The sequence below is a fragment of the Aquarana catesbeiana genome, linkage group LG09 (genome assembly GCF_042186555.1).
Source record: "Aquarana catesbeiana isolate 2022-GZ linkage group LG09, ASM4218655v1, whole genome shotgun sequence".
NCBI classification, from domain to species: Eukaryota; Metazoa; Chordata; class Amphibia; order Anura; family Ranidae; genus Aquarana; species Aquarana catesbeiana.
In genome coordinates this window covers 273,782,005-273,803,728 of record NC_133332.1, presented here as the reverse complement: position 1 = coordinate 273,803,728, position 21,724 = coordinate 273,782,005, and the positions used below count along the sequence as shown (strand labels likewise).

The 21,724-nt window shown below is 46.6% G+C and overlaps 1 protein-coding gene across 1 annotated transcript; it reads right to left on the bottom strand.

The window, feature by feature from the left end:
- Nucleotides 1-1,800: 1,800 nt before the first annotated feature.
- On the bottom strand, nt 1,801-3,482 carry LOC141108597 (uncharacterized). Its single transcript, XM_073600353.1, has 2 exons — nt 2,130-3,482; nt 1,801-1,954 (listed from the first exon to the last, which is right to left on the bottom strand). The coding sequence occupies exon 1, from the start codon at nt 3,403-3,405 to the stop codon at nt 2,131-2,133; it is 1,275 nt and encodes a 424-aa protein (XP_073456454.1). The 5' UTR covers nt 3,406-3,482; the 3' UTR covers nt 1,801-1,954; nt 2,130.
- Between the last annotated feature and the right edge of the window lie 18,242 nt (nt 3,483-21,724).

The following is a 21,724-nucleotide window of genomic DNA, read 5'->3' as shown; positions in this document are numbered from 1 at the left end:
CAACAGAGTAGTACAAGAAAAATACAAATGGGGTAACAAACCAGGAAAATACCTAGCAAATTTGGTAAAAAAAAGAAGTCTTTGAATTACATTGAGAAGATCAAAAATGAAAAAGGAGAAGTGTTAAATAAAACTACAGATATAGCGATAACATTTCAAAAATACTTCAGCTCCCTATATGCAATAAAAGGACAGGAAAGTTGGAAAGAAGCGAATACAAGAACAAAGGGGATACAAGAATATCTAAAAAAAGCAAATTTACCAAAAATAAAAATAGACCAACTAGAAGAATTGGAAAAAAATATTACGCAAGAAGAGGTAAAACTGGCATTAAAGGAAACTCCCGTAGGAAAAAGTCCAGGACCAGACAGGTTCACGGTCAAATACTATAAAAAATTTGAAGAACAGCTGACTCCAAAACTATTAGAATATATGAATTACTTAGGGGAAGATGAAGAAATAAGAAGTGAATCGCTACTAGGCTCATATTACAATACTACCAAAAGAAGGGAAAGACAAAGTTAATTGCTCAAGCTACAGGCCAATAGCCCTATTGAACGCTGATACGAAGCTGTACTCCAAGATCCTGGCCACTAGGATAAAAAAACTAATCCCACAGTGGATCAACCCGGACCAGACTGGTTTTGTCCCGGGGAGAGAGGGGCGGGACAACAGCCTAAAATCATTACTGATGTTGCACAAGAAGGTGCAGAATGAGACCCCAGTTCTATTCCTGTCATTGGATGCAGAAAAAGCCTCGACAGGGTAGACTGGGGTTTCATGATGGATACATTGCGGCACTTGGGTATCGGGACAAAAATGATGAAGTGGATAACAAATTTGTATAATGGCCCGACAGCAGTCGTAAAAGTAAACGGTAGACTCTCTCCAAAGATTAGGATGCAGAACGGAACACGGCAAGGCTGTCCACTGTCTCCACTATTATACGTATTGGCTTTAGAACCATTATTAGCAACACTCCGCAATAACAAAGAGGTAGAAGGAGCGAGACTAGGAGGAAAAGAGCATAAGATCGCAGCTTACGCGGACGACATCTTGATGTACGTATCCAACCCAAGAGTGTCACTCCCAAACATATTGAAGGAAATAAAAAAATACGGAGAACTGTCAAATTTGAAAATTAATCCAATAAAAACGGAAATATTAAACATAGGACTAGAGAAAAAGGAAGTTCAGTTTTTACAAAAAGAATTCCCATTTACGTGGGTAAAAGAACTAAATTACCTTGGAATTAAAATAACTTCTAGAGTCGAAAAAATTTACCAGGCAAATTTTATCCCATTGATCAACGAGGTCAAAGAAGAAATGAAAAAGTTAAGAATACAGCCACTTTCATGGATTGGAAGAATAAATATGTTCAAGATGATGATACTACCCAAAATAAATTACAGATTACAGATGTTACCAGTAAAGATCTCGCAGAGCTTTTTTAAAATAATTAAAACAATTTTGTTAAAATACATATGGTTTAATAAAAAACCAAGAATCAAATACACGCTGATTACAAGGAAAAAGGAGCACGGAGGTTTGGCCGCTCCAGATATAAGTAGGTACTATAAAGCCATAGTTTTAACACGAATGTTAGAGTGGACAAATGAGAAAAATGAAAAAAAATGGGTGGAAATGGAAAACATAATAAGCGGAGTCACATTACATAAGAATATTTGGATCCCACGGAAATATAGAACATTGGACACTGACTCACACGAAATAACAAAAAATGTATTTAAAATTTGGGACACCATTCACTTAAAGAATGAATGGAAAACCCTAGTTAGACTTACCGGTAACGGTATTTCTACGAGTCTTTCAGGACAGCACCTGGAGAGAGCGCAGCTCCACCCACTTTCCCAGGAAACACTGCAGTCAGTTTCTTTAAAGACCGGACACTTCCACCATGGCCTCAGTTGTTCATAGAGTACCTCCAGCCATGCTGAAATTAGATAAGCAGAACACAGCAATAACACATCTTACAACCTCAAAACTTAGGGCGGGTCATCGGCGCTGTCCTGAAAGACTCGTAGAAATACCGTTACCGGTAAGTCTAACTAGGGTTTTCTCCCTTCGTCTTTCAGGACAGCACCTGGAGATGATAAAAGAGTACTTACTCTAGGGTGGGACCACCGCCTGCAGGACCTTCCTGCCAAACGACTGTTCCGCTGCTGATAGCAAGTCCAACCTGTAGTGGCGGGTGAAGGTGGAGAAACTTGTCCACGTGGCCGCTTTACAGATCCGACCCGGGGAAGCCCCTGCCCTCTCCGCCCAGGACGTTGCTACTGCCCTTGTTGAATGGGCTACTACCCCCTTAGGGGGCTCTGCTCCTGAAGCTTTATAAGCTTCGCTGATGGCCATTCTGAGCCATCTACCTATGGTGCTTTTGGATGCTCTATACCCCTTCCGTGGACCAGAGAAGAGAACAAAGAGCGAATCTGATCTTCTAAAATCTTTCGTTATCTCTATATAATGTAATAAACACCTTCTCACGTCCAGGGAATGGAAAGACCTCTCCTTAGCACTGGACGGGTTAGGACAAAAGGTAGGGAGAATTATCTCTTGTTCCCTATGAAATGCTGATGCCACCTTTGGCAAGAAACCCGGGTCAGTTTTTAGCACTACCCGGTCTGGAAAAATATAACAAAAGGGTTCTCTTATGGAAAGAGCTTGTAACTCGCTTACTCTCCTAGCTGAAGTTACTGCTACTAACAGGACTATTTTTAACGACCATAGCCTGATTGACGCTTCCTCTGGAGGTTCAAACGGCCCTTTGATTAGACCCCGCAGAACCACAGACAGGTCCCATCTAGGAAAAAACTTAAAAGGTATTGGCCTAGCTCTGGCCAATGCCTTGAAAAACCTAATAATAAGCGGCTCCCTTGATAACTGCCTCTCAAGAAAAACCGATAATGCAGCTACCTGCACTTTTAGGGTGCTAGCTGCCAACCCCATCTCCATTCCCTCATGGAGAAACTCTAGCACTGAAGCGATTTCCTGTGGCGAAAGTATCCTAATCGCACACCAGCTATTAAATCGTTTCCACGTTTTGAAGTAGATGGCCCTGGTAACCTCTTTACGACTGTTCAGCAGGGTAGAGACCAGTTTATCTGAAAGACCCTTATTTTTTAACATCTGCTCCTCAGTAACCAACCTGTCAACCTGAGATGCTGGGTATTTGGGTGATGAAGGGGGCCCTGCGTTAGGAGGTCCTTCCGAAGCGGAAGCTCCCAATAAGGTTCCACCGCCATCCCCTGTATTGTTGCGAACCAAGCCCGTTTGGGCCAGAAAGGAGCCACCAGAATCATCGTCGTGTTCTCTTTCTGTAGCTTTCTTAAGACCAAGGGGATCATCTGAAAGGGGGGAAAGGCGTAGCACAACTGGAATTTCCATGGCTGCGCTAATGCATCCAATCCCTCTGCCTGATCCTGCCTGTTCAGTGAGAAGAAGGCCTCTACTTTTGTATTCTTTTGGGATGCGAAAAGATCTATTTGGGGCATTCCCCATCTTTCTGTTAGTTGTTGAAAAGTCTCTACATTTAGACTCCATTCTGCTTCCAGTACTCTTTCTCTGCTCAGAAAGTCTGCCATAAGGTTTAAATCTCCCTTCAGATGTATCGCTGATATGGAGTTTAGCCTGTCTTCTGCCCAGGCTAGAATCTGGAGTGCCAAGGATAGCAGAGCCCTGCTCCTTGTTCCTCCCTGCCTTGATATATAGGCCACCGCTGTGGCATTGTCCGATAGGACCTGAACATGATGGCCCCGGACTGTTCTTTCGAAGGCCCATAGACCCAAGAGAATAGCCCTCAGCTCTCTCCAATTGGAGGACTTTCTGGCTTCCCAGTCTGTCCAACTCCCCTGAGCCATCTGCTCGTCCAGGTGGGCGCCCCAACCCCAGGAACTTGCGTCTGTTGTTAATCTTTTTTGCAAAGGAAAACTCCAGAGCAGACCCCTGTTCAGGTTTGAGTGATTTCTCCACCACCAAAGCTTCCTCTGAACCCGCGCAGGTATCCTTATTAATTTTTCTAGGGACTCTCCATAGGACCAACTCGTTAAAATTGTCTGCTGGAGCTCCCTTCCATGTAGACGTGCCCACTGCACCGCTGGAATAGTCGCAGTGAGTAGCCCTAAGACCGACATAGCTGCTCTTATGGAGATTGGCATATTTGTCTGCGTCTTCTTCACTGCCTCCTGAAGCTTCTCCCTCTTCCCTTCGGGGAGAAAAATTTTCTCCTGGATGGAATCTATCGTGTAACCCAAGAATAGTATGGTCTGAGATGGAATCAAGTTTGATTTCTCCTCGTTGATTATCCATCCTAGACCTACCAAGTGTCTCATTGTCTTTTCCAGATCTCTCACTAACAGGTCCCTTGTTTTGGCAAAAATTAGTAGATCGTCCAGATAGGGCAGGACTGATACCCCCTCTACTCTGAGTGGGGCCAAGGCCTCCGCCAGGACTTTTGTAAAAATCCTCGGAGAAGATGACAGTCCGAAAGGGAGAGCTCTGAACTGGAGATGAAGGGTAGATTCCCCCAGCTTTATCGCAAACCTTAGGTGTTTCTGAGATGTTGACGCTACTGGTACATGCAAGTATGCATCTCTCAGGTCTATGGAAGCCATAAAACATCCCGGGGTCAGGAGATTCTTTACTGAGAATATTGTGTCCATCCTGAACTTCTTGTACCTGATAGTCTTGTTTAGAATCTTCAGGTTCAGGATGAGCCTGAATTTTCCCGACGGTTTCTTCACAAGAAATATGTGTGAATAGCACCCCTGTTCTAATTCCCCAGGGGGTACGTTCACTATCACCTTTTGTAGCATCAAGTCCTTCAGGATAGCTGTCATTGCTAGTGACTTTTCTGAGTCTCGGGGAGCCTGGGTTATGTAAAAACGCACAGGAGGAGGTTGAGAAAATTCCAGCCTGTAACCCTCCAAGATGGTCCTGAGGATAAACTGGCTGCTTGTTATAGTCTTCCACTGTAAAAAGAAGGTCTGTAACCTTGCTCCCACAGTTGGCTGACCGTCACTGGGTTTTTGGGCTTGTGGTTGGGGGGCGAAAAAGTACTCCTGACTTACCCCTCCCTCTTTGAGACTTCCAAGGCCTTTTGTAGCCTGCCTCTTTGGTATCTGGGGTCTTTCGAAAAGCACGAAAATTTCTGTTGCCTTGCGGAAGTACCTTCTTCTTTATAGGGAAAGCCTTCTTTTTGTCAGCTGTTCTGTCAAGAATAGCTTCCAGCCCAGGGCCAAACACTAGATCACCTTCAAAGGGTAAACCGCATAATTTTGTCTTTGAAGCAGTATCCCCTGTCCATGTCTTGACCCATAACGCCCTGCGAGCTGAGTTTATCAGAGCTGTGGATCTGGCTGACATCCTGATTGACTCCGCTGAGGCATCTGCTATATACCCTACCGCCCTTGATAACACCGGTAGCGTATCTAGCAGATCCTTACGAGGCGTCCCTGCCTCAATGTGGATCTTCAGCTGCTCCAGCCAGTGTTCCAGATTTCTGGCTACCACAGTTGAGGCCATGGCAGGCTTCAAATTTGCTAAAGAAGAATCCCATGCCTTCCTTAATAGGGAGTCTGCCTTTTTGTCCATGGTATCTTTAAGGATACCCATGTCCTCAAAGGCCAGGTCAGTATTCCTAGATACCTGGGAAAAGGCTGCGTCTAGTCTTGGCTTTTTATTCCAAATATGCGAGCTATCCTCATCAAACGGAAACCTTCGCTTGAGGGATTTAGAAAAGAAGGGGGCTCTCTCTGGATCCTTCCACTCCCTTTTAATGGTCTCTGATAGGAATTTATGTACAGGAAAAACCCTGTGTTTTTCCTCCCCGAGGCCTTGGAACATCTTATCGTGTAGGGATAGCTGAGCCTTATCCTCTGTGATGTTAAGGGTAGTATGAATTGTTCTTAGTAAATCATCTACCTCCTCAAGGGATAACTTGTACCTAGAAGAAGGAGAAGAAGCTTCATTTACTTCTTCTGCTTCCTCCTCCGAATTTAGTAAAATGTTACTTTCCTCCTCCTCTGAGTCGCTGCCCCCTCTGGATGCTGAAACAGAGGATTGAGAATGTGGCACCACACTGCTATGCGCCGTTGGACGCCTATCTAGGTAGGACCTGAAGGACTCAAAGGTGTCTGCCAGTTCCTTCCTGAAAGAGCTTAGCAATTCGCTTTGTTGAGCTGCAGGACTAGCAGGAGCTGTCTCCTCCTTAACTATGTCCGTAATGCAAGATTTGCATAATACTTTGGGCCAGGAATCCCTCAGTAACCCCTTACAAGAGGGACACTTCCTTTTAACAATAGGGGAGACATGCTTGGTCTTCTCCTTAGCCTTCTGCAATATCCCAAGGGAAAAAAGACAATAGCTGAACCATATTTCACAAACAACAGTTTACATGCTGTATAAGGAACACAGAAAAAAACACCACCAAGGAAGTTAACCCTTTAACACCTATGATCTGTTCCACAGCCGGTGAATCACCCCACAGATCCACCTTAAAACATAATTAATCACTTATCCCTCCTTTAGTACTCAGGACCAAGTGATCTGCAGGCTCCCCACTTTTTTTTTTTTTTTTTTAGGGAAGGGATAATAACTAAACATTATAAATGCCCATAGAGTAAAAGACAGAGACCAGTATCCCTGCTTACCTGAGCCTGGCTGATTGTTGTGGCTCCTGCTCCTGCCACCGCCGTCTGATCGTCCTCCATTATTGACAGGACACACAGCGGCGTTTGTGCTCTTTTATTTGATTTTCCCGGGCCGCTCACCGCTGTGAGGGCCGGAAATGAAATCAGCCATGGAGACCGCCCCCCCCTCCTGCGTTCCAGCGGCCGGAACCGGAAGCCGCGTCGCGCCGCTCGAGGCCCCGCCCCCGGTCGGAAATGACACGCTTGCCATCCGAACCCGGAAGGCGTGCGGCCCGTGGAATAGACGCCGCTCTACTCCACAGCCCTGCCACCGGTCTGTAGGAGCGGGACCCTCGCAGCCTGGCTCTCGCCGAGCATGAAGAGGAGGAGGCACCGGAGAATCCCCCACACGTCAGGGAGGATGCTGGGCTGTCTTTGGAAAAGAAGAAAAACGATCCGGTATGCCCTAACCTTCACCACCTGGAGAAAGCGCAGCACACCCCTGGTTCCCTGCAGCGCTTCCACGGAGGAAACACTACAACTGAGGCCATGGTGGAAGTGTCCGGTCTTTAAAGAAACTGACTGCAGTGTTTCCTGGGAAAGTGGGTGGAGCTGCGCTCTCTCCAGGTGCTGTCCTGAAAGACGAAGGGAGAAATATAATTCACCACTATTAGCACTCACAGGATCGAATTTCTTCACCCCTGGGAAGGAAATATTTGGAATTCAAGGAATACGTAACCCACAATTGAAAGATATCACTAGAAATGGCAAAATAAGAACACAAGTAGAAATAGAGGAAAGGAATGGATGGAAGATGAATGAATGGAATTATAATCAACTAAGGCACTTAGTAAGCACAACACCACACCCACTGAGAGACGAAACGAAATTAACTGCACTGGAAAAGCTATGTAGCAATGAAATACCATTGAAAAACGGAACATCAAAAATTTATAGTATACTGACAGATTTGGAAGCACAAGAAAGACCAGAATACATAAATCAATGGGAAAAAGAAATGAATATAAAAATAGATAACCAAAAAGTGGAAAAAATGATAGAAATGGGATATAATAAGGCCTGGGACATGAAGACTATTGAAATGAATTATAAACTAGTATCAAGATGGTATATGACCCCAGTAAGAATACACAGATTTCATCAAGACAAAACCTCTTTGTGTTGGAGAAAATGTGGCCAAATAGCAACGATCATACACATATGGTGGGAATGCCCAATAATAATGGAGTACTGGAAGGAAGTGTTAAATAACATAAAAGAAATAACTGAAGAAGAAATAGAACAAAACATCTGGACTTGCCTCTTCCATATCTATAATAAACCTAAGAAACAATATAGAAAATCAATAGTACCTAACCTCCTGAATGCGGCCAAGGCCTTAATTTCCAAGAATTGGCTAAAAAGTGGAAAACCAGATATTAGAAACTGGCTAAAGGAAATAGATTATCACTACAAAATGGAAGGAGGAGAGAAAAGGAATAATAATAGATGGGAAAGTTGGAAAAAATACAAAGTCTCAGACATTTATTTAGATAAGATAAAAGAAAGAATAGGTGCAGAGCCAAGTGGATAAATAAATAACATAAAGGAACGGACCAAACACAGGGGAGGGGGAGGGGGAGGGGGAGGGGGGGTGGGGGGAAATAAGAGGGACTGAGAGAGAATAAGATAATAGTGGGTTCATATTTATAGGAGGCGTTTTGTCGTCGATTTTTAAAATTATTAAATAATATCCTAGAAGGGAAAAACAATAAAGATGTGACGGAAACAATCCACAATGATGTGAAAAATGAGAAGAGATAAAGTTTGACATATAAAGTTGAAATAATGTCTCTCAGAAAAATTTTCGCTGAAGTGGGAAAAAAAAAAACAAAAAAAAAAAAAAAAAAACAGTCCCTTACATCAGAGAGTCCCATCAGCAGCCCCTTACATCAAAGTCTTATCACCAGCCCCCTTACATCAGAGTCCCATCACATGCTCCTTACATCAGAGTCCCATCAGCAGCCCCTTACATCAGAGTACAATCAGCCGCCCCTTTCATTAGCGTCCCATCACATGCTCCTTACATCAGAGTCCCATCAACAGCCCCCTTACATCAGAGTCCCATCAACAGCCCCTTACATCAGAGTCCCATCAGCAGCCCCCTTACATCCGAGTCCCATCAACACCCCCCTTACATCAGAGTCCCATCAACAGTCCTTAACATCAGAGTCCCATCACCAGCCCCTTATATCAGAGTCCCATCACAGGCCCCTTACATCAGAGTCCCATCAGAGCCCCTTACATCAGAGTCCTATCAAAATCCCTTTACATCAGCATCCCATCAGCAGCCCCTTACAGAGTCTCATCACCAGCCCCCTTACATCAGAGTACAATCAGCAGCCTCTTACATTAGAGTCCCACCACCAGCCCCTTACATCAGAGTCCCATCACAAGCTCCTTACATCAGAGTCCATTCAGCAGCCCCTTACATCAGAGTCCAATCAGCAGACACTTACATAAGTGTCCCATTAACAGCCCCCTACAATCATCAACCTGGTGAGTCCAATCAACAGCCCCTTACAAAGTCTCATCACCTGTCCCCTTACATCAGAGTCCAATCACCAGCCCCTTACAAAGTCTCATCACCTGTCCCCTTACATCAGAGTCCAATCAGCAGCCCCTTACATCAGAGTCCAATCAGCAGCCTCTTACAACAGAGTCCCATCCCATGCTCCTTTGATCAGTTTACCATCAGCAGCCCCTTACTTTACAGACCCACCACCAGCCCTTTACATCAAAGTCCCATTACCAGCCCCCTTACATCAGAGCCCCATCAACAGTCCCCTACATCAGAGATTCCCATCAGCAGCCCCTTACATCAAAGTCCCATCACCAGCCCCCTTACTTCAGAGTCCCATCACATGCTCCTTACATCAGAGTCCCATCAGCAGCCCCTTACATCAGATTCCCATCAGCAGCCCCTTACATCAGAGTCCAATCAGCAGCCTCTTCCATCAGCGTCCCATCACATGCTCCTTACATCAGAGTCCCATCACCAGCCCCCTTACATCAGAGTCCCACCAACAGCCCCTTACATCAGAGTCGAATCAGCAGCCCCTTACATCAGAGTCCCATCAACAGTCCTTAACATTAGAAGTCCCATCACCAGCCCCTTACATCAGAGTCCCATCAGAGCCCCTTACATCAGAGTCCTATCAGAATCCCTTTACATCAGAGTCCCACCACCAGCCCCTTACATCAAAGTCCCATCAACAGTCCCTTACATCAAAGTCCCATCACTAGCCCCCTTACATCAGAGTCCCATCACAAGCTCCTTAAATCAGAGTCCCATCAGCAGCCCCTTACATCAGATTCCCATCAGCAGCCCCTTACATCAGAGTCCAATCAGCAGCCTCTTCCATCAGCGTCCCATCACATGCTCCTTACATCAGAGTCCCATCACCAGCCCCCTTACATCAGAGTCCCACCAACAGCCCCTTACATCAGAGTCCCATCAACAGCCCCTTACATCAGAGTCGAATCAGCAGCCCCTTACATCAGAGTCCAATCAGCAGCCCCTTACATCAGAGTCCCATCACAAGCTCCTTAAATCAGAGTCCATTCAGCAGCCTCTTACATCAAAGTCCAATCAGCAGCCCCTTACATCAGCTTCCCATCACATGCTCCTTACATCAGAGTGCGATCAACAGCCCCTTACTTCAGAGTCTCACAGCCAGCCCCTTACAAAGTCTAATTACCAGCCCCCTTACATCAGAGTCCCATCAACAGTCCCTTACACCATACAGTCCCATCAGCAGCCCCTTACATCAAAGTCACATCACCAGCCCCCTTACATCAAAGTTCCATCACATGCTCTTTACATCAGAGTCCCACCACCAGCCCCTTACATCAAAGTCCCATCAATGGTCCCTTACATCAGAGTCCCATCAGCAGCCCCTTCCATCAAAGTCCCATCACCAGCCCCCTTATATCATAGTCCCATCACAAGCTCCTTACATCAGAGTCCCATCACCAGCCCCTTACATCAGAGTCCATTCAGCAGCCCCTTACATCAGATTCCAATCAGCAGCCCCTTACATCAGAGTCCATTCAGCAGCCCCTTACATCAGAATCCAATCAGCAGCCCCTTAAATCAGAAAGTCCCATCACCAGCCCATTACATCAGAGTCACATCAGCAGCCCATTACATCACAGTGTCCCATCAACAGCCCCTTACATCCGCGTCCCATCAACAGCCCCCTACATCAGAGTCCCATTATCAGCACCCCACATCAGAGTCCCATTATCAGCGTCCATACATCAGGGTACCATTAACAGGCCCCTTCCATCAGAGTCCCATCAGAAGCCCCTTACATCAGAGTCCAATCAGCAGCCCCTTACATCAGGGTCCCATCACATGCTCCTTACATCAGAGTCCCATCAGCAGGCCCTTACTTCAGAGTCCCATCAGCAGCCACTTACATCAAAGTCCCACCAGCAGCCCCTTACATCAGAGTCCCATCAGCAGGCCCTTACATCAGAGTCCCATCAGCAGCCCCTTACTTCAGAGTCCCACCACCAGCCCCTTACAACAAAGTCCCATCATCAGCCCCCTTACATCAGAGTCCCATCACATGCTCTTTACATCAGCGTCCCATCACATGCTCCTTACATCAGAGTCCCATCAGCAGGCCCTTACATCAGAGTCCAATCAGCAGCCCCTTACATCAGAGTCCCACCTCCAGCACCTTACATCAAAGTCATATTGCCATCCCCCTTACATCAGAGTCCCATCAACAGTCCCTTACATCAGAGAGTCCCATCAGCAGCCCCTTACTTCAGAGTCCCACTACCAGCCCCTTACATCAAAGTCCCATCACCAGCCCCCTTACATCAGAGTCCCACATCACATGCTCCTTACATCAGAGTCCCATCAGCAGTCCCTTACTTCAGAGTCCCACCACCAGCCCCTTACATCAAACTCCCATTACCAGCCCCTTTACATCAGCGTCCCATCACATGCTCCTTATACATCAGAGAGTCCCATCAGCAGCCCCTTACATCAAAGTCCCATCATCGGCCCCTTATATCACAGTCCAATCAGCAGCCCCTTACATCAGAGTCCATTCAGAAGCCCCTTACATCAGAGTCCAATCAGCAACCCCTTACATCAGAAAGTCCCATCACCAGCCCCTTACATCAGCGTCCCATCAACAGCCCCCTATATCAGAGTCCTATTATCAGCCCCCATACATCAGGGTACCATTAACAGCCCCCTTCCATCAGAGTCCCATCAGCAGCCCCTTACATCAGAGTCCCATCAGCAGCCCCTTACATCAGAATCCCATCACATGCTCCTTACATCAGAGTCCCATCAGCAGCCCCTTACTTCAGAGTCCCACCACCAGCCCCTTTACATCAAAGTCCCATCACCAGACCCCTTACATCAGAGTCCCATCACATGCTCCTTACATCAGAGTCCTATCAGCAGCCCCTTACATCAAAGTCCCATCAGCAGCCCCTTACATCAGAGTCCAATCAGCAGCCTCTTACATCAGCGTCCCATCACATGCTCCTTATACATTAGAGAGTCCCATCAGCAGCCCCCTACATCAGAGTCCCATCATCAGCCACCTTACATCAGAGTCCCATCACATGCTCCTTACAGAGTCCCAACAGCAGCCCCTTACAACAGAGTTCCATTAGCAGCCCCTTACATCAGAGTCCAATCAGCAGCAACTTACATCAGCATCCCAGCACATGCTCCTTACATCAGAGTCCCATCAGCAGCCCCTTACTTCATAGTCCCACCACCAGCCCCTTACATCAAAGTCCCATTACCAGCCCCCTTACATCAGAGTCCCATCACATGCCCCTTACATCAGAGTCCCATCATCAGCCCCTTACATCAGAGTGCAATCAGCAGCCCCTTACATCAGAGTCCCATCAACAGCCCCCTTACATCAGAGTCCCATCAACAGCCCCCTTACATCAGAGTCCCATCAACAGTCGTTAACATCAGAGTCCCATCACCAGCCCCTTATATCAGAATCCCATCAGCAGTCCAATACAAAGTGTCCCAACACCAGGACCTTACATCAGAGACCCATCAGCAGCCCCTTACATCAGAGTCCCATCACCAGCCCCTTACATCAGAGTCCCATCACCAGCTCCTTACAATAGAGTCCCATGACAGGCCCCTTACATCAGAATACCATCAGAGCCCCTTACATCAGAGTCCTATCAGAATCCCTTTACATCAGAGTCCCATAAGCAGCCCCTTACATCAAAGTCCCATCAACAGTCCCTTACATCAGAGTCCCATCAGCAGCCCCTTACATCAAAGTCCCATCACCAGCCCCTTTACATCAGAGTCCCATCACAAGCTCCTTACATCAGAGTCTCCTCAGCAGCCCCTTACATCAGAGACCAATCAGCAGCCCCTTCCATCAGAGTCCATTCAGCAGCCCCTTACATCAGACTCCAATCAGCAGCCCCTTACATCAGAAAGTATCATCACCAGCCCCTTACATCAGAGTCACATCAGCAGCCCGTGAAATCACAGTGTCCCATCATCAGCCCCTTACATCAGCGTCCCATCAACAGCCCCTTACATCAGAGTCCCATCAGCAGCCTCTTACATCAGAGTCCCACCAGCAGCCCCCTTACATCAGAGTCCCATCACATGCTCCTTACATCAGAGTCCCATTGGCAGCTCCTTACATCAGAGTCCCATCAGCAGCCCCTTACATCAGCGTCCCATCACATGTTCCTTTCATCAGAGTCCCATATGCAGCCCCTTATTTCAGAGTCCCACCACCAGCCCCTTTACATCAAAGTCCCATTACCAGCCCCCTTACAATCAGAGTCTGATGTAAGGGGCTGCTGAATGGACTCTGATGTAAGGGGCTGCTGATGGAACTCTGATGTAAGGAGTTTGTGAGGGGACTCAGATGTAAGGGGGCTGTTGATGGGACTTTGATGTAAGGGGCTGCTGATGGGACTCTGATGTAAGGGGCTGTTGATGGGACTCTGATGTAAGGGGCTGCTGATGGGACTGTGATGTAAGGAGCATGTGATGGGACTCTGATGTAAGGGGGCTGATGATGGTACTCTGATGTATCAGGAGCATGTGATGGACGCTGGTGTAAGAGGCTGCTGATTGGACTTTGATGTAAGGGGCTGCTGATGGGACTTTGATGTAAGGGGCTGCTGATGGGACTTTCTGATGTAAGGGGCTGCTGATTGGAGTCTGATGTAAGGGGCTGCTGAATGGACTCTGATGGAAGGGGCTGCTGATTGGTCTCTGATGGAAGGGGCTGCTGAGGAGACTCTGATGTAAGGAGCTTGTGATGGGACTCTGATGTAAAGGGGCTGCTGATGGGACTCTGATGTAAGGGACTGTTGATGGGACTTTGATGTAAGGGGCTATTGGTGGTGGGACTCTGATGTAAGGAGCATGTGATGGAACTCTGATGTAAGGAGGGTGGTGATGGGAGTTTGATGTAAGGGGCTGCTGATGGGACTCTCTGATGTATAAGGAGCATGTGATGGGACGCTGATGTAAGAGGCTGCTGATGTGACTCTGATGTAAGGGGCTGCTGATGGGACTCTGATGTAAGGGGCTGCTGATGGGACTGTGATGTAAGGAGCATGTGATGGGACTCTGATGTAAGGGGGCTGATGATGGGACTCTCTGATGTATAAGGAGCATGTGATGGGACGCTGATGTAAGAGGCTGCTGATGTGACTCTGATGTAAGGGGCTGCTGATGGGACTCTGATGTAAGGGGCTGCTGATGGGACTGTGATGTAAGGAGCATGTGATGGGACTCAGATGTAAGGGGGCTGTTGATGGGACTTTGATGTAAGGGGCTCCTTACTTCATAGTCCCACCACCAGCCCCTTACATCAAAGTCCTATTACCAGCCCCCTTACATCAGAGTCCCATCAACAGTCCCTTACATCAGAGAGTCCCATCAGCAGCCCCTTACATCAAAGTCCCATCACCAGCCCCCTTACATCAGAGTCCCATCACATGCCCCTTACATTAGAGTCCCATCAGCAGCCCCTTACATCAGAGTCCAATCAGCAGCCCCTTACATCAGAGTCCCATCAACAGCCCCCTTACATCAGAGTCCTATCAACAGTCCTTAACATCAGTGTCCCATCACCAGCCCCTTACATCAGAATCCCATCAGCAGTCCAATACAAAGTGTCCAACACCAGGACCTTACATCAGGGACCCATCTGCAGCCCCTTATATCAGAGTCCCATCACCAGCCCCTCACATCAGAGTCCCACCACCAGCCCCTTACATTAGAGTCCCATCACAGGCCCCTTACATCAGAGTCCCATCAGAGCCCCTTACATCAGAGTCCTATCAGAATCCCTTTACATCAGAGTCAAATCAGCAGCCCTTTACATAAGAGTCCCACCACCAGCCCCTTACATCAAAGTCCTATTACCAGCCCCCTTACATCAGAGTCCCATCAACAGTCCCTTACATCAGAGAGTCCCATCAGCAGCCCCTTACATCAAAGTCCCATCACCAGCCCCCTTACATCAGAGTCCCATCACATGCCCCTTACATTAGAGTCCCATCAGCAGCCCCTTACATCAGAGTCCAATCAGCAGCCCCTTACATCAGAGTCCCATCAACAGTCCCTTACATCAGAGTTCCATCAGCAGCCCCTTACATCAGAGTCCATTCAGCAGCCCCTTACATCAGAGTCCAATCAGCAGCCCCTTACATCAGCGTCCCATTAACAGCCCCCTACATCAGAGTCCCATCATGAGCCCCCTTATTTTAGAGTCCCATCAGCAGCCCCTTACATCAGAGTCCAATCAGCAACCCCTTACTTCAGAGTCCCATCACCAGCCCCCTTACATCAGAGTCCCATCAACTGTCCCTTACATCAGAGTCCCTTACATCAGAGTCCCATCACCAGCCCCTTACAGAGTCTCATCACCAGCCCTCTTATATCAGGCTCCCAACAACAGCCCCTAACATCAGAGTCCTATCAGCACCCCCTTACCTCAGAGTCCCATCAACAGCCATCAGAGTCCCATTGGACACCACTAATATCAGAGTCCCATCAGCAGCCCCTTACATCAGAGTCCAATCACCAGCCCTTTTCATTAGAGTCCCATCACGAGCCCCTTACAAAGTCTCATCACCTGTTCCCTTACATCAAAGTCCCATCAGCAGTCTCTTACATTAGAATTCCACCAGCAGCCCCTTACATCAGAGTCCCACCACCAGCCCCTTTCATCAAAGTCCCATCACCAGTTCCCTTACATCAGAGTCCCATCAACAGTCCCTTACATCAGAGTGTCCCATCACCAGCCCCTTACATCAGAGTCCCATCACCGGCCCCTTACATCAGAGTCCCATCACCGGCCCCTTACATCAGAGTCCCATCACCGGCCCCTTACATCAGAGTCCCATCACCGGCCCCTTACATCAGAGTCCCATCACCGGCCCCTTACATCAGAGTCCCATCACCGGCCCCTTACATCAGAGTCCCATCACCAGCCCCCTTACATCAGGCTTCCATCAACAGCCTCTTACATCAGAGTCCCATCAGAAACCCCTTACATCAGAGTCCCATCAGCAACCCCTAACTTCAGAGTCCCATCAGCAGCTTCTTACATCAGAGTCCCATTATATCAGAGTCCATTCAGCAGCCGCTTACATCAGAGTCCAATCAGCGGCCCCTTACTTAGGACTCCCATCACCAGCCCCTTTCATCAAAGTCCCATCACCAGTTCCCTTACATCAGAGTCCCATCACCAGTCCCTTACATCAGTATCCCATCAACAGCCCCCTAACCCCCATAGCCCCCTTACAATAGAGTCCAGTCTGCAGCCCCTTATATCATAGTGTCCCATCACCAGCCCTTTACATCAGAGTGTCCCATCACCAGCCCCTTACATCAGAGTCCCATCACCGGCCCCTTACATCAGAGTCCCATCACCGGCCCCTTACATCAGAGTCCCATCACCGGCCCCTTACATCAGAGTCCCATCACCGGCCCCTTACATCAGAGTCCCATCACCGGCCCCTTACATCAGAGTCCCATCACCGGCCCCTTACATCAGAGTCTCATCACCAGCCCCCTTACATCAGGCATCCATCAACAGCCTCTTACATCAGAGTCCCATCAGAAACCCCTTACATCAGAGTCCCATCAGCAACCCCTAACTTCAGAGTCCCATCAGCAGCTTCTTACATCAGAGTCCCATTATATCAGAGTCCATTCAGCAGCTGCTTACATCAGAGTCCAATCAGCGGCCCCTTACTTAGGACTCCCATCACCAGCCCCCTTACATCAGAGTCCCCTAAGCAGCCTTTTACATCAGAGTTCCATCAAAAACCCCTTATATCAGAATCGCATCAGCAACCCCTTATATCAGAGTCCATTCAGCAGCCCAAAAATCCACACTAGGCCCTTATCCGAGCACGCAACCTGGCAGGCCGCAGTAAAAGAGGGAGGACGATAGGGCAGCCCCCCTCCTGAACCGTACAAGGCAACATGCATTCAACATTGGGAGGGTACATTGGGGTAGCCCCCCAAAAGACCTTGTCCCTATGTTGATGAAGACAACGTGGGGACAAGGTGGTTGGCCGGCTGTTGTGGAGGTCTGCGGGCGGGGGGCTGATAGGAATCTGGAAGCCCCCTTTAACAAGGGGACAAGGACCAACAGATCCCGGCACTCATGTGTGAAATGGTAAGGGGGTACAAAATTACCCCTACCATTTCACTAAAAAAACTGTCAAAAATGTTAAACATGACAAGAGACAGTTTTTGACAATTCCTTTATTTAAATGCTTCTTCTTTCTTCCTTCATCGGTGTTCTCGTCCAGCATGACAGAGCTAGAGCTGATAGAGTTACAGATGCTAGAGATCATAAGTAAGATCAATCTCGAGATGATCGAGATAGAGATGATGATGGTAGAGCTACAGATGATAGAGCCAGAGATGATAAGGATAGCGATGATAGCGTTAGAAATGGTGGAGCTATAGATGATAGAGCTAGAGAAGACAGAACTATGGATGATAGTGGATGATGAAGCTATTAAAAGGATAGCACAAAAACAATAGAGATTATATTGCTGGATAGAGATAGATAGAGCTACGGAAAGAGAGAGCTATCTCTATCCATCTTAATCTCTCTAGCTCTTATATCTAAATCTAGAGATATCTACAAGAGATAAGGAAAAGAGATCAAAAATTAGAGACAAACTCTATCCAGCTCTATATGTCTATGTTGAATTAGCTCTGAGATATCAGAGCTAATTCGACATAGAAAATTAGAGAAAATCTCTATCCAGCTCTATGTCGATGTCTATATAAAATCTTATCCAGCGCTATAGAACAGCGATAGTGATAGACCTAGAAATATAGATATCGATAAAGAGGAGATAGAGATTAAGTTAGAGCGATAGAGAAAGATAAGAGGTATAGCTAGACAAATAGATAGTAAGAAATGGAGAGCTATCTTTGTATTTCCCTTTCTCCCAGCTCTATGTGTATATCTAGCTCAATCTAAATCTCAAGCTTTCTCTGTAGATCTATCTATATACATATCTCCTTATGTCTCTCGATCTTTCTATATCTCTAACTCCCTATCTTTCTCATTTCCAACTTTCTAATTCTCTAGCTCGATCATCTCCAGCTCGATCGTCATCTTTATCATCACTAACGCTATCATCCATAGCTATAACTTCTTTAACTCTGTCGTATCTATCCCTATAATGATAGAGCTAGAGACGATAGAGTTAGAGATAATAAAGATAGCATTAATAGAGCTACAGCTGACAGAGCTAGAGCTGATAGAACTATGGATGACATAGCTATGGAGGATAGCGCTAGAGACTAAAGAGATAATAGAAAGTCTATAGCTCTCTCTCGATATATACATCCTGCTTAGCTAAATTTATCTCTCTATCTCTATTTTTCTATTTTTCTATGTCGATATTGCTCTATAGAGATATCTGACTATAAGACTTGGAGAGAGATAAGAGAGTGAGAGAGAGATAGAGCGATAGTGTTAGATCAGGAAATATAGATATTGCTAAAGCTAGAGAGATATGGAGATAGAGAGATATAGATTAAGTTAGAGCGATAGAGAAATATAGAGAGATATCGCTAGACACTTAGAGAGTAATATATTGAAAGCTATCTCCATTCTTTTACCTCTATCTGTATCTCTAACTCTCTTTATATCTCTAGCTCCTTGTGTCTTCTGCTATCTATATATCTCTATCTCGCTTTTTTTTCTAACCTTCCAGCTCTCTATTTTTATCCCTCATTATCTATACAGAGATGATAGAGCTGGAGATATCCGTATCATCTCTAGCTCTATCACCTCTATCAGATCGATCATCTCTATCAGATCTATCATTGCTCAGGATATTCACTACAAATCCCAGCATTGCAGGATCTATAATAGGCACTACAAGTCCCAGCATTGCAGGATGTATCACCACAGGTTGCTCTGGATAAGCACTACCAGTCCCAGCATTGCAGGATCTATCATAGGCACTACAACACCCAGCAATGCAGGATCTATCAAATGCACTACAAGTCCCAGCATTGCAGGTTCTATCACCACTTTTTGCTCTGGATAGGCACTACAAGTCCCAGCATTGCAGGATCTATCACCACAGGTTGCTCTGGAAAGGCACTACAAGTCCCAGCATTGCAGGATCTATCAAAGGCACTACACGTCCCAGCATTGCAGGATCTATCATAGGCACTACAAGTCTGAGCATTGCAGGATGTATCACCACAGGTTGCTCTGTATAGGCACTACAAGTCACAGCATTGCAAGATATATCATAGGCACTACAAATCCTAACATTGCAGGATCTATCACCACAGGTTGCTCTGGAAAGGCGCTACAATTCCCAGCATTGCAGGATATATCAAAGGCAAAACAAGTCCCAGCATTGCAGGGTCTATCACCACAGGTTGCTCTGAAAGGGCACTACAAGTCCAAGCATTGCAGGATCTATCAAAGGCACTACAAGTCCCAGCATTGCTGCATCTATCATAGGCACTACAAGTTCCAGCATTGCAGGATGTATCAACACAGGTTGCTCTGTATAGGCACTACAAGTCCCAGCATTGCAGGATCTATCACCCCAAGTTGCCCAGAATAGGCACTACAAGTCCCAGCATTTCAAGATCTATCAACACAGGTTGTTCAGGATAGGCACTACAAGTATCAGCATTGTAGGATCTATCATAGGCACTGCAAGTCCCAGCATTGTAGGTTAAATCAGCACAGGTTTCCCAGGATATGCACTACATGTCAAAGCATTGCAGGATCTATCAACACAGGATGCTTTGTATAGGCACTACAAGTCCCAGCATTGCAGGATATATCATAGGCACTACAAGTCCTAGCATTGCAGGATCTATCACAACAGGTTGCTCTGAAAGGGCACTACAAGTCCCAGCATTGCAGGATCTATCAAAGGCACTACAAGTCCCAGCATTGCTGCATCTATCATAGGAACTACAAGTCATAGCATTGCAGGATCTATCATAGGCACTACAAGTCCCAGCATTGCAGGTTATGTCACCACAGGTTGCTCTGTATAGACACTAAAAGTCCCAGCATTGCAGGATTTATCACCACAGGTTTCTCTGGAAAGGCACTACAAGTCCCAGCATTGCAGGATCTATCAAAGGTACTACAAGTCCTAGCTTTGCAGGATCTATCATAGGCAGTACAAGTACCAGAATTGCAGGATCTCTCAACATAGGTTGCTCATGATATTCACTACAAATCCCAGAATTGTAGGATCCTATCATAGACACTGCAAGTCCTAGCTTTGCAGTTTCTATCACCACAGGTTTCTCAGGATAGGCACTACAAGTCCCAGCATTGCAGGATCTATCAAAGGCACTACAAGTCCCAGCATTGAAGGATCTATCACCACTTGTAACTCTGGACAGGCACTACAACTCTCAGCATTGCAGGATCTATCATAGGCAATACAAGTACCAGAATTGCAGGATCTAACACCACAGGTTGCTCTGGAAAGGCACTACAATTCCCAGCATTGCAGGAGCTATCACCACTTGTTGCTCGGGATAGGCATTACAAGCCCCAGCATTGCAGGATTTATCAACACAGGTTGCTTAGGATATTCACTACAAGTCGCAGCATTGTACGATCTATCTTAGGCACTGCAAGTCCCAGCTTTGCAGTTTCTATCACCAAAAGTTGCTCAGGATAGGTACTACAAGTCCCAGCATTGCAGGATATATCATAGGTACTACAAGTCTTAGAATTGCAGGATCTATCACCACAGGTTGCTCAGGATAGGTTCTACAAGACCCAGCATTGCAGGATCTATCATAGGCACTACAAGTCCTAGCATTGCAGGATCTATCACCACAGGTTGCTCTGGATAGGCACTACAAGTCCCATCATTACAGGATCTATCATAGGCATTACAAGTCCCAGCATTGCAGGTTCTATCATAGGCACTACAAGTGCCAGCATTGCAGAATCTGTCACCACAGGTTGCTCATTATAAACACTACAAAGTCCCAGAATTGCAGGATTTAATCACCACAGGTTGCTCAGGATAGGTACTACAAGTCCCAGTATTGCAGGATCTATCACTACAGGTTTTTCAGGAAAGGAACTACAAGTCCCAGCATTGCAGGATCTATCACCACAGGTTGCTCTGGAAAGGCACTACAAGTCCCAGCATTGCGGGATCTATCAAAGGCACTACAAGTCCCAGCATTGCAGGGTCTATCACCACTTGTTGCTCTAGATAGGCACTACAAGTCATAGCATTGCAGGATCTATCACCACAGGTTGCTCTGGAAAGGCACTACAAGTCCCAGCATCGCAGGATCTATCAGAGGCACTAAAAGTCCCAGCATTGCAGAATCTATCATAGGCATTACAGTCCCATCATTACAGGATCCTTCACCACAGGTTGCTCTGGATAGGCACTAAAAGTCCATGCATTTCAGGATCTAACATAGGAAGTACAAGTACCAAAATTGCAGGATCTATCACCACAGGTTGCTCAGGATA

Excerpts from the sequence above, each read along its gene's own strand:
- LOC141108597 (XM_073600353.1), bottom strand. The coding sequence starts at position 3,405 with ATGGAAATTCCAGTTGTGCTACGCCTTTCCCCCCTTTCAGATGATCCC.